We start from the raw sequence: 13450 nt of genomic DNA, 5'->3' as shown, positions 1-13450 counted from the left end.
TTTTCTCTTTAATATTTTTCACTTCACATTGTGCCATGCTTAACTACGCCGCCTCACTCGTATACATATACAAGTAGCCACCCACACATTTTAAATTGCGTTGTTGAAACTAAATTCTACTTTACAAAAGCAACTACGGGAAAGTGAAGTAAAAAAGTTTACTTACTTTAGTCGTGCAGTTTCCCGTGAAAGCTCGAAGGATTGCCGGGAAGTTAGTTTTGATTGTTCATGTCCCAGTAGTTTTTTTTTTAGATTGTACGACGTGAGCTAATACCTAACGCAGAAAGGACTTTTAAATATTACTGTTTATAGATAATTTAGTGTAATTTAATTTAATTGGCATTTACATTTAGATTTGAGATTGAGCTGCTCATTATACGATAAAGACTGTTGATTAGCGTTCTATTTTGGTGACTCTGGGCTGGATGCTGGACACGAATCAGCGGAGTCCATCAAACAGCTGATACATAGTCTGGAAGTTTGTAGTACCTACAAGGTTGGGAGAGAAAAATGGATTCGATAAATATGCGTGTTGATTTTCATTCTGTAGATTTCAAATGAATTAGAGCGCTTGACTACTGATTGTCAACACGCGACTGTATGGTGATCGTGCAGCAGTGCTGGAATACATTATGGATTATTAAAATGGGCTTACTTTCAAATAGACTACACGACTTTACCTTAAAATTTTGGTGGTTTTACGTAATAACTTTATGAAATCACAGAGCCAATAAACGGTTTCGCTACTTTCGCTAATAGTTTAAAGCTATTCACACTCAAATACTCACACCAATATGAAAATGGGAAAAACCGTCTCAACTCAATGTGAAAAAATACAAGGATAAGTCAGGAAAATCACCAACAAATAAAACATTTAGATTGCAAATCTAATAATTTATAAGCGGTTTTACATGAACAACACGAGCAAAAACAAAAAGGTTTTGAATGAATCATGAGACATGAGAGATCTCGTGATCAATACCGTTATTAATTCCTTGACCCTGTTCCGATTAAACTTGTAACAAAATAATGGAAGTTATTCCGTGACTAAATTAAATTATTAACCTATTAGCTGGTGATCCAGCCTAGAGAGACAAAACGATCTGGTCTACGAATAGATACTGAAAATGTTGTTTGCAAACATTCAGTTGAGGAATAAGGAAAGAGTTTACGTTGCTAGGCAATACATTTGTAGTTTAAATGTAAACCACCAAGCAGTGACGACGACGGGAGCGGACGGAAGTCGACATGTTGCTTCGAATCAGTTAGAATTTCAGAATTAGACGAGAAGTCGAGTAAAAAGGACTAGACGGTAGACACTGTTGGCTTACAATGGCAAACACTTTATCCCCCTTGATATTTTTCTCTCAAATTTGGACAATGGACAATTTGGACAAACTCTACAGCAATGCACCCACCCTCAAATCCACTTAACGGAAAACACCTTCGTGTTATTTGGGTATCTATTTCTAGACAATTACTGTTGAAGAGCAGCTACTTAAATAATTGGCCTGCATTACATTTGCCTTCCAAATGGTATCTAAAAGCCAGGGTGGAGTGGCAACCCCAAAGGACTGCCAGGACCGCTACAAGGAGGGGTCATTCTCGAATGCCTGACAAGCCGTTTCAATTTTACGTAAGTAATGCTAAATTGAACTGAAACGAAACAATGAAGAAATTTTAACACCAATTTCACTATCTCCGATGGTTTGCAGGTACGAAATGATTCGCATTAATGATAGCTCGTTGGAACCACAGGTAAATAAGAAAGGACTTTTCAACTATTTGTGGGATCAAGTTGAATATCGTCCCAATGGATTTCTCACTTTAATAAACATCGAAGACGACGTAATTTTAAGTAACTCAAAACCAAATACTTGTAGGAATGTGATCTGCTTCTCCAAGACATCGTACCTTCCTACCCATATCAACAGAAAATTGATACAACTGTGCCTTGGGTTTACACCACGGCATCATTATTAATGCCCGTTCCTGCTGCTAACTCGTTCAATGCCAACGGTATCATCAAGCCTTTTCAATGGCCGGTATAAAAACTAACAAAATCGGATACATCTCATTTGCTTATTCTCAATTATCTATCATAGATATGGTTGGGAGTGGGCATTTCAATTGTTTGTGTCATATTCGTTTTAAAGTTTCTGCAACGGTACCAGGAAAAACTATTCGAAACGGCAACCAACCACGGAAATGGAATTAAATTGCCGCACAGAAAACGCACTGAAGGGCATTATCTTTACGTGTTTGGCAATTTAATGTCGCAAGGTAACGAAAGAAAAAACAGGCCTTTAGCAAATTTTTGGAAGGAAAAAAAAATAGAAATGTTTAATACGCACAAAGAAAATCTTAATTAATCCAGGGGGACCTTGTACATCGAAGCGCTTGCCATTTCGCATCGTTGCTGGCGTTTGGTGTCTAGCCGCTTTCGTTTTCGTTCAAGCTTACAATTCGACACTCTTCACTTTTCTAGTGACCCCAATTAAACATTCACTCATTAACTCTCCTTACGACATACCCGAAAGAAAAGAAGTTCAATTGCTTGTTAGAAAAGGAAGTCCCATGGACATTACGCTTTCGGCAAGTTTGGCTGTCAACAGTTTCACAGAAATGTCACATTTACCGTTTTTCATTAATTTTATCAAATAGGCTAAGAATGCCACGAAGGAACTGTACAAGAACCTAGGAGAAAGACTAAAGAGCTTTAAGGATTCTCGATGCTACCCCGTGTCCCAGTGCATCAGTATGTTAACGCCTGGATCAAATAACGTCTACTTGGATGTATGGCTCGCTAATATTGAAAAATTAATTAACGCTTAATTGTTCTTTCGTGGAAGCAAGATAGTAATTTAAGAAATTGATTATCTTTTACGCATACACTTCTAGGCGTTCAATTATCACAAGGATATCGTCAGGGCGGAATTTAAAAAGACAAAAAAAAAATGTAACTTGGAAATATTGGCAAAGGACGGCTTCTCAAATGTCATGGGGTCATTTGCCCTGCCGAAACACAGTGACTACACAAAAACTGTGAATCAAGGGTAACCAAATAGTTGTCTCATAATTAATCCCATTCGAAAATGACTAAAGAGTTCCTATTTCCTGGATTCAAAGGCTGTTGGAAATCATGCAATGGACTAGTCGACTACTGGGATGTGTGGTTTCGACCCATGCCACCCCAATGCCAAGGAAATATCAAAAGTAGTGTCAACCCACCCGGCAGCAAAACCCTGAAAATGAATAACAAACCACCTGCTCTGACAATCAGCAATTTGACTGGGGCTTTTGCCGTCCTCTTGTTTGGACTCTGTATCTCATTTTTAGTTTTCCTTTGCAAGCAAATTATTTCGATTTCTAATCGACACAATCGTCTATTGCAAAATGCCCGGGACAATTCAGTTAAACTCTCAAAAAATGCTCGAAACAAGCCTAAAATCAACGCTGAGGTGGACAGAAACATACGAAAACTACGAAAATAATGCATTGAATCTTACAGTCAAAATCTATACCGATGACGCGTTTCTAAATCAAGCAAACCACATTCACCAAAACGTAAGAGATTCAGAAGCTAAAATGATTGCAGTTGACATCCACAGCCATTGAAACTATAGCCATTTAAAAAAAAAAATTCACAGTTCCTTTATAACAAAAATATTAAGTTTTATTACCTTGGTTGGTGTTTATGATATCGATTCCAAGTCCATGGATTCAGTCTAGCAGAACATTGTTAACGATGGGCAGCAACTTGGATGGATGTGCACTTCGGGTTTCACGTTGCTGGATGACAAAGTTCTGGAACTGAGGAGTTTCACCAAGGAGCTGACAATGAATCTGTAATACAAAATAAATTCGTTAAAACTTAAATGCTTAGGCACTGACCCTTATCGTCATAACATATACGTATAGTATAGGAAAGCTTAAGTTTGATTTTCTCTCCAGGAGACTATTTGTACTACTACTCTGCACACTATAGTTTTAATATTTCAGTTCTACCCCAACATCACGCGATGTTGTACAGCACGTTGACAATCTATCGCAAGTGTTGTGAAACGAATAAAATTAATTATCTGTGAACTTCTAAAGTGCAGCCTTTGTGCAACTATTATTTGAAAGTCCCGACATGATTTCTCCGTATTCAGATCAGGGAACAGAAATCAGGTTGTATAACCTTACCGACTTGTGACTCCAGAGAAGGATTTCTCCGTCTGCTCTGGCCCGAAGTATCGGCACAACGATCATCTGCATAATTCAAAGTTCATTGTCGATTCAGCAGTCGGGAATCAGACTAGGATATTCGTGCACTGTAACACGATCACCAGGTGTTTATTTCCCATACTGAAAAGGAAAATGAAGACAACATTTAACGAGCATACATAATTAGGATAAATCAACAATCACTCTTGTTTTCAGCACTTCAACCGCGAGAAAATGGATTTAAAAAGCGTTAAAAAGATTAATAAGAGGGTATTTTCTTTTAGTTTGATTTAAAAAGTAGATGACTGATAAAAATCGATTGAACTTTATGGATTCTAAGCTGAATGCTTAGGCACATTGAACATTTATATTTATGAGTAGATTTTCCTGCATAGGCGGCACGCGATCGTTACTTGAAGAATGTTAAATTGCGAGTACGTGCATACAGTCTAAAAACAGACCAAACACTCAATAAACAGTAACATTTGAAATTACCACAGCATCGCCAGACAGCGAAGACATTAATATTTTCCAAAGGTAGACGCAGAAAACTGTAACGTAGACTACTGCAGTAGACGCAGTGAAAATTCGTGTCTGTTTCAGATTATGCAAGCTTTCGTGCAAGAGTTCGTGCAGGAATTGTTGGGATACCTAACCTCATAGCTTTGGCTGTCAAAAACAAATAGCCAGCAATGCTCGCAACAGATACTTGCATGATCTTACTGCATAATTGTGACTGAGAATTTTACGCTTGGGAATCGTCTACGAACTTACTAACAATATGACTGTTGACGGAACTAAATGGCGGGCTAATTGGCGAAAAAAGAAACCCACCGTTTTCCCGCCCTGGCTCATATCGATCACCTGATAATGGATACGGAGGTTCCTGAAATGAAAGCCTTGCCAGAAGTTTTCAAGTCTGATAACAAGTTAAATACTTCCAAAAACTTATGTTGTTGCATCTGACTAAAACACAAGAGAAGAGCTCTTTCCAAGATTTAAATATGGTGTTCGAAATCACCATGTCATTTATATAAAACAGCACTGTGCACAGCAGCAAACACTTCCACAGGGTGTAGGCTACATTTAATCATTTTAAATTGTTAAATTTAAATAATTTGGGTATTGCAAACCCTACCAGTACCCAAATATAGACTGTTTGCTCTTCTTTGGCTTTACGAATAATCAATAGCAAATAAAAGTGCACATTTAGATGTTAAAAAAAAACGAATCTGTAAAAGACTAAAAAGTACAACTGACCGTTTGTGATTTTAATAGAGGAGAGAAAAACTTTGTAGCGTTTCACCTATGAATCTTTTCAGTTTTCACCAGAGATGGACCTGTGTCACCGGCACGTGACCAGACGTGACAATGAAGGCAGACTGGCAGAGGAAAGGGGTGGTGACTAATGAGACTACGGGCATAACGGATTACCGAAGCATCCTCTGACGTTACTCAAATAATTTATTGTATTTTATTAATCGATAACGTTGATAATTAAATCATAGATAAAGACGATGGTCTTCATCTGTGATTAAATATTTATTCATAACGCAGCCTACTCAAGCGTACTTTTTTCTCAAAATATACTGTCAACATCGATACATCAATCACACATTTAGATGTACGTTACGTAGCAGTATTCCAACGACATGTTGTTTATACTTTACGATTAAAATTCTACCAGCAATAATTTAAAAACAAAACAAAAATGAGAGTAATCCAGTCAATCTAAATGCTGCTGTTTTCAAGCAATGTGAGCCAGAATTGTAAAAACAGTTAATCGATTATTTTATATTAATGTGAGATAGTATTGGTCGAGGGCAATCTAATGCGAATGAGAGACTATTCTACAGCCAAGAATTAGGGGGAATTTTGACTTGAATTCTGACTTGGACTATGGACTCTAAAATGAATTTTAATTTTTACAAATAGGAAATTCATTGCTGGCTGTGCAAAGCTGCACGTACATGGGAATATTGACCTGATGCAAATTGGAAATAGGTGACTCGATTTTGCTTAAACGAGTCGTGTCAAAGTCGGTTGTCTGCTGGTCAATGGGACCAAAAAGGAGGGCGACACTGTAAATGGTACTGGCCGACCATTCACGCGGTATACGTGGATAGAGCGCCAGCGGGGTGGAAGGGAGAAGACTGAGAAGATCCAAGAGACAAAGAAAACGTTCTGAACGTAGTGCGGATGCTTCTTCTTCCGTCCACGGAACAATCGGACAGGGGCAATTCATTTTAAGACTTAGACAAGTGATGGGGTGCCGATATTCTTGCCCAAAGTAAGTTCCCAAACGGGCTGAACAGGAAGTCAATAAAGAAGATTGAATCCAAACAAGCTGTTTCCGGAATCCTGCGACGAATTAAAACATTTTAAAATCAACCCAATGCCGTAAAATAGATATAAATATAACAAACCGGAATTCAAAAGCTGACTAACGAGTGATTCAATTTCAGTGCGAGTTTCTCGAATTATAAGATCGCCTTTATCGCAAATAGGAGGTTCACTTAGGACATTATTGAATTGCTCCTCAGTTTGCTCCAAGTTCTCCGATTTTACACAAAATAAATCCTCTTGATCGTCAAGTCCGTTTGAGCTCTTTTGAGACCAATCCGTCTTATTAAAGCGACTGCTTACGTGAACTTGACGTAAATATTTCTGAATAACGTACGAAATCAGATCGGTCCAATCGTCACACATCTAAAAAATAAATTAAAATTAATCCTTATGAATACATAATAACAAGGTGCATTTAAAATTCAATCTCACGGTGAAATCCTCGTCGCATATTTTGGTAAAAGGACGCAGGATATCCGGCTGACACAGGAGCTCAGTTCGACCTAAATCACCTCCGACATGATGAAGTATAGTCAGGATGCAATCGTTGACAAAAGCGCCATTAGTTTTGAAATCCTCGAGGGCGTTGCCGTATCGATCGAGTATCGCCCTCGAGCAGAACTGATATAAATGTTGATTCATATCAAAGCCCACCGCTCCCGACTGCTTGGCGGCCTTTTCCAGCGTAAGTAATAAGATATGATTCGTTGTGATAACGTCGTGAAGATAACGCCGACTCTGAATCATGGGATTGAAGTGGCGCAATTGGAGCAGAAAGACTTGCCGAAGGTCTCGAATAGCCGGAAGAAAATGACAAAGTTGGCTAATCCGCTTTTCTTCGTGGCCTTTTAGCGACAATCCTTTGATCTGGGACGAATCAGCCTCGGAATATTTGGCCAATGCTTGTAAGTATTCACCGATCGCCTTCACGACCAAATGCAGACGCCTCACGCACGGCTTGACGTCGACAGACGGCTGAAAGGAATAGATTTCTAACTCTTCCGTCTGGCATACAGCCTCCCACGTCAGGTAGCAAAGAAGATCAATAGAGAAGACGTCAGGATAGTGCTCCACTTCCAGTTTCAGCTGGGGGATGAAGGGCAAAAAGTAGCAGATGAGCCAGAGAAAGTGAGACTTGTCCAAACGCGGGTGATTGTCTTGTAGTAGTTTCTGATGCAGTTGGCCCAACAGCGTGTTGTAGCCTTGATAGAAACTTGAATAGTGAGATTGGCGTACTCTTTGGCGGAATATAAAAAGTATTGTTACTGTTGAGAAGGAAGTCGAGGATGAAATCTTTCAAAAGATGAGAAATATCTTCTTCCGTGGGGGTGTAGTTCTTGTCGTTCACTTTGGCGTATTTCTCCGTTGTCCGGTTGATCAGTCGTAGCTTTTTTCTCGGAAACCTTTCCGGAATCTCTTTCATACTCCACAGCAGGAAGACAGAAACACACGGGTCACTTAAATTTACCCATCAATAAACACATCAATACGTGATACCTCATTGTGTCGATTGTAAGCAGAGACGGACGAACATCTGCGTTGGTTTTCTCCCAGGACTTGTGGAAGTTGCCATGGCAACGGCGCTTTAATGATTTCTTTTTACGATTTTCAGAATCTTTAAGCCGACGCTTGTCATATTGAATTCCGGACTCGTTCGAATGAAAACCGCTCGATGTGCTGTACCGGCTACAGTGACGTGAAGTATCTAAATAATTAGTATACGTGAATGTAAATATTTATGACTGTAATCAAACTCCCGTGGAGAATAAAGATGTCGCAACCGGAATGATGGCTGCATTGTGAGGAGGCCGAGCTGAAGGAACGCGACGTTTCCGGAGAAACCATGCGGCGTTTATTGCTGCCGGATTTCCCCGTCACTGGAGTCGTTACTCCCGGCGATACGATTGTTGCTGTCGTCATGGCAGTGGTGGTCTCTTCTTGCAACCCATAATTTGCGACTGGCCCGTACTGTTCACCTATTCATAAATAGCATCAAAAGTTAAAGAGATTCATCACACAAATTCGGTTAAATAAAATTGGATTGATACCCGAAGGGGTTGAATTTGACGTCAGAGACAGGAACTGGAAATTCTTGCTTGGGGAGTACTGCAATTGTTCAAAAGGAATCAGTCGACAATTATTAAGTTATTACGGCTGTGACGTGTGCGTCGGCGTTTACAATAGGGGGAGTGTTATTGATTGCGCCGCTATGCTCATCACTCGACTCGAACGTGGGCGGATGCGTTTCCATCAGTTTTTTCATGTCCTCGAAATGACGATCTTTGTAGAAGAGAGTAACCAGTTGCGTTATTGTGACTATCCAATCGCCCTGTGTAAATGTCAAACAACATCCGGGGGACAAAACAAACAAGCAAACATTTGATTACACAAGCTAAATGACTTTATACACAGGAGTAATTGCAATTAGTAAGCGAATCCATGTTGTCGGTCGACGTATTATTAACAACTACAGCAACTAAACCAACGACCTGTGTAACCAAACACGGATGTTTCGACGCATTTCAAGCATATTAGGGGCACGTGGCGGATGGGCTTCCGCCGCGTGTCCGTGACTCTCTCTCTCTCATGGGAAAAGGTGAAAATCGATAACTTTCTTTAATAAAACCGGAATTCGTTTTGAGAAGGAGAGAACTTATAATATACCAATCATTGCAGCACAATGTAGGCCTAAAGTTGAGCGCATTCTTAGTTGAAAAAAACTTAAGTTTAACAATAGTCAATAAGGATATTGGATGTCATCCGACATAAAAGAATTTCATACGCCGCCTTGCGTCTTCAACTCCCGTTTCTTTATGTAAGAGCGAATAAAAGAGCGCCTGCTTACATAAAATATACTTAAAGCCCCTTCTAGGAAACCTTGCCCTAACAATTCGGTACCCATGTATATAATACGACAATAATAGCTGTATATAACGTCTCTTAGGAAATGGAGAGAGAAAAAGAAACTAAATACAGCAGGATCCCCGGAAATAAAAAGTCTAAAAAGCTCTTAAATGTTAAAGATTTTAACTTTTAATCATCTGTAAGAATATAGTATATGTTTTTTCGGCTTTGGCCATATTAATCCGACCTGATTCCTGATTTTTCACAAAAGAAAATAGTCTGAAACTTGCATCGTCAAAAATGAATGACATCCAACTTTTAAAGACCCCGTTCGTTTACGAAAAGAAGAAGTCAACGTGACCAAAGTTAATTAAAAAATTTGAATAGATTTATTACCTTTTGGGGGGAAGCAAGTAAGTTGATGAGAAGTCGATCGAGTCTTTGTGAAAAAAGGTTCCACAAAAGCCTTTGATTTTCTTGGCTGTTGCAGTCAGCTGTCGTACAATTGGAGCCGTTGGATTGAGCCGGGACTTGGTGCGGAGTTTGTGCATCTCTCGGTTGCTGAGCTGCACTCGAAGTTGCTGACTCAACATCAACGACAGTGTTTCGGGGTCGTTGAGGCACGTGCAGGATGTTACGTACCAACAACAAAGAATGCTGTACACATTCGCAGTCTTCTCTTGATAACGTCGTTTTCTGAGTGACATGCACATTATCTAAACATGTAAACCCGCGAGTGTGTGTGTAACAAGTGAAAGTGGTAAAGAGTCACCTTCTCTAAGAGCTCGTGAAGATGATCGATAACCACTTCAAAGGCGCTGGGTTCCAAGAAGGCCTCTTTAATACTGTAGAGAAGCTGGGATAGTTCGTGGATGACAATTCGCTGCGACGTCGAGCTCCGGCTGCTGGATGCATCTATGCATATTAAACACTCTGTGGGCGTGGTAAGTTCAGCCAACAGTCTAAATGGGTAGAAAACCAACAATGCAATTTAATTGCTCAGACAAAAAATGATGATGTCACTTACTTGATTGTTGTACGGAATATGGTGGGCTGATTCTTGCTGCTGAGTAGGATGGGAATGAGATCCTTTAAATAATAAAATTCAAATAATTATTTCCTGATTTGATTTCAACTGCTTCAAAATTTATACCTTGTTGAAAACGTTGAAAAAGCCGATGGCGCGTCGAAGTGGACGAGTATTGGGTTCCTCACAACTTAATTTGGCGTTAATTTCTTTAAGGTTATCTTTCGAGTAAAAAGTTAACGTTTAGATAGCAGTGGATGACAGAATCGATCGACAAACCACAATAGAAACCGTCTTATTGTCCATATAATTAAACGATGATAATTAAATACTCACTCAAACATTCAGGGTCCATGCAGTACTTGTTGTTGTGAAAACTCCCCAATGGGATGAGGGACAAACAAGGGACCTCTCCACTTAACTTGATCCAGTGATCCATTTTTAATCGACTCAAATGCTGCCAGTAAATAACTCGTCACAGTGTTCCAAACTGATCCGTAATGAGTATTAAACCTGATTACGGCACTGAAACTGAAATATTATAGTAAATATGGAATTGGATATTAATGACACACCTGGTATATTGAGAAGAGTTGGTTCCAAAACAGATGGAGATAACCTTCTTGCTAGACACCAAACTGCCTTTTGAACTTCTCTCTTATTTCTTTTCGCAGCTTAATGAAGCGGTTGCGAAATTGTAGCGTGGAAAATGGGGTTGAATTTTACGACATCGCAAGATAACGGTTAAATTGAAAAAATATTTCCGATAGCTATAGTCGCTTCGATCTCTAATAAAAGAAGTACAAATTAAAAAGAAATGCGTGTGTAGTTAATAATAATCAATAATTCGATCTTACCCAAAGTTGTCAAATCCTTTTGCTTCTTGAAAATGTGGAAGACTAACCCACTCGCGCAGGAAATGTATGAGATGAGGAGCACTGAAGATCACCCATCATTGCAATGTCTTATTAACAAAATGACAAGCAGAGGAGTTTTTCGTCTCTTTATAGACCTGGGGAACTGCGCGGAGTTCACCATTCGAAGGGAGGACTTAGATCACTTGTACTATTATAGCTAACTACACGCGCATGTCTGCACCTCGTTCGAAACAGAACACAGCAGAGTCTGCAATCTTGAGACTGGTTTCCCAGAAGGTGCCGGTGTGGCGGCAGGTCCCTCTTGGTGTTAGTATTTGTGTGTGTGTGTGTGTGTGTCAATCTGTGTCATGTGTTTAACGATTAAAGATTGAACCAAAACAAATAGAAAGCAGATGACACTTTGACTAAAAGGGGGGGGGGAGGGGAGAGTAGACCCCCAGTAGAAAAATCGACGCCCCCGGCCACTCCTCCCCCTCCAAAAATTCACCCTTTGCCACCCATCCCCGACCCAAAAAATCTCCCACCGTCCCCGCCAAAAAAAAAATTAACCCCCTACCCACCCACCCCCCGCTTAAAAATCGACCACTTCCCGAAATCCAAACCGCAAATCCGATGAAAGCGGTTTAATCGCCGGCGCTCACGATCCGCTGAACAGATCGGGACTATTTGCACATCAAACTGTTCGTCTCAACAAGTTTGATCAGACCCACTCTGAACAGACAAGATCAAATTGAAAAATCCCACGAAATCCGCTAATTGCCCGAAAAACCAACCCAAAACCAGTCCTAATAACACCCCCAGGACCCTTTTGTAAGCCAAGAGGGAATAAATTTCGTAAGCAGCAAACTTTTTGCACAGGAGTCTTATTCTGTTGATATCCATAATCGACAAAATAAATTCGGTCATTTTATCAATAAAATCATTTTTGTATAATTAGTAGACAATCACATCTGCAGAAAAGCGACAAATAGAACTTTTTTTAAACCTTCAATTTCTTCTAGAAAAAAAGGGCAGACAATTTGCAAGATAACTTTCTAGTAAGAGACCGTAAATTTTTGAAAGCATTTAACTAGTAGGGGAGAGTGGGGTTATTTGGACTGTTTTTGGTTTTTCTCGTGTAGGGCCTTTCCTAATCATCCGATTTGTAAAATAAATTGTTTTATTGTATTGTCTCACTTTTTTTCTATCTCCAGTATTTTTTATTTTATTTTAGAGTCGTTAGTTTACCCGCTTCCGATTTTTAAAGTTGCGGAAAAAAAGTGGGCGTGGAAAAATTCGGGGTTTATAAGAGACAGGGGGGTGTACTATGCGAAACACTCTAAATTTAGCACTAAAATATTGTTATAAATTATTTTAAAAAATATCATGCTATTATATTTGCCACCTAGTATTTGTTTTCGCTATGTTTTTAGGTTATTGCTAAATTAAGAAAATAAATTGTTTACAAATAATTATTTTCTCAGCGTTGCCACTGAGCTAAGCTCCGCCCATGACAGACTCCCTTTTAGTTCCAATTTACCCACATTTTCGTCCCAAATATACTTGATAAATAAATTGAATTATAAAACACATTTTTAAAGAAAAAAAAATTTATTGGTGATTTTTTGGTGATTAAAGATAATGAGTAATCTACACTGCTAGCACAAGATATCCATAGGATATCCTATGTTAGTCCCTTCATCCAAGGGACGTCTCGCCCTTTTGGGAACAACTAGGGATATCCATAGGATAATTTTTTTTGGTCGTCAAATAGACGTCAAATTTTTACGTCCGAAGGATGGAAAAGTTGGACGCATTTAGGACAATAAATATTGAATGTCCTGTTGACATCCATCTACCTTCCCAGTTCCCACCGTATATAATCCATACATGATAAAGTCTATAAATATCATATTGGAGATGAGCGGTGTAATAAAACATTATTTTAAATTAATTATCTGTAAATCTACGATATGATTTCTTTGTAATGATAAAAAATACATTAATTTTTGTAAATATGAAATTGAAATAAAATCTTCGCTTTATTCCATATTTAATATTCTCTCCTCCTTAAAATATTGTTGCAATAATTCAATCTAAAACTTTATTACTAAGTGCAAATATAAGAACTAGGTTATTATTCTATTCATTGTACAACTAAAACAAG

At 39.0% G+C, this 13450-nt stretch overlaps 1 protein-coding gene and 1 long non-coding RNA gene across 4 annotated transcripts; both read right to left on the bottom strand.

The window, feature by feature from the left end:
• Positions 1-346: 346 nt before the first annotated feature.
• LOC124337392 lies at positions 347-5604 on the bottom strand. Its single transcript, XR_006917315.1, has 4 exons — positions 5470-5604; positions 4189-4350; positions 3684-3846; positions 347-489 (listed from the first exon to the last, which is right to left on the bottom strand). It is a non-coding gene; the product is annotated as an uncharacterized LOC124337392 (long non-coding RNA).
• Positions 5605-5706: 102 nt separating this feature from the next.
• Positions 5707-11566, bottom strand: LOC124336891 (protein timeless-like). 3 transcript variants are annotated; one of them, XM_046790797.1, is made up of 15 exons: positions 11284-11566; positions 11002-11214; positions 10763-10916; positions 10553-10647; positions 10427-10488; positions 10172-10361; positions 9796-10095; positions 8735-8884; positions 8604-8661; positions 8337-8531; positions 8053-8260; positions 7822-7979; positions 6988-7757; positions 6636-6918; positions 5707-6570 (listed from the first exon to the last, which is right to left on the bottom strand). In XM_046790797.1, the coding sequence occupies exons 3-15, from the start codon at positions 10863-10865 to the stop codon at positions 6128-6130; spliced, it is 3015 nt and encodes a 1004-aa protein (XP_046646753.1). In that variant the 5' UTR covers positions 10866-10916; positions 11002-11214; positions 11284-11566; the 3' UTR covers positions 5707-6127. The 3 variants fall into 3 exon arrangements, with proteins under 3 accessions (XP_046646753.1, XP_046646754.1, XP_046646751.1); XM_046790798.1 differs by lacking the exons at positions 11002-11214; positions 11284-11566 and having other exon boundaries at positions 7822-8012; positions 10763-10951; XM_046790795.1 differs by lacking the exons at positions 11002-11214; positions 11284-11566 and having other exon boundaries at positions 10763-10951.
• Between the last annotated feature and the right edge of the window lie 1884 nt (positions 11567-13450).

The sequence above is a fragment of the Daphnia pulicaria genome, chromosome 4, assembly GCF_021234035.1.
Source record: "Daphnia pulicaria isolate SC F1-1A chromosome 4, SC_F0-13Bv2, whole genome shotgun sequence".
In the NCBI taxonomy this organism is placed as follows: Eukaryota; Metazoa; Arthropoda; class Branchiopoda; order Diplostraca; family Daphniidae; genus Daphnia; species Daphnia pulicaria.
This window is presented reverse-complemented; position numbering and strand designations above follow the sequence as displayed.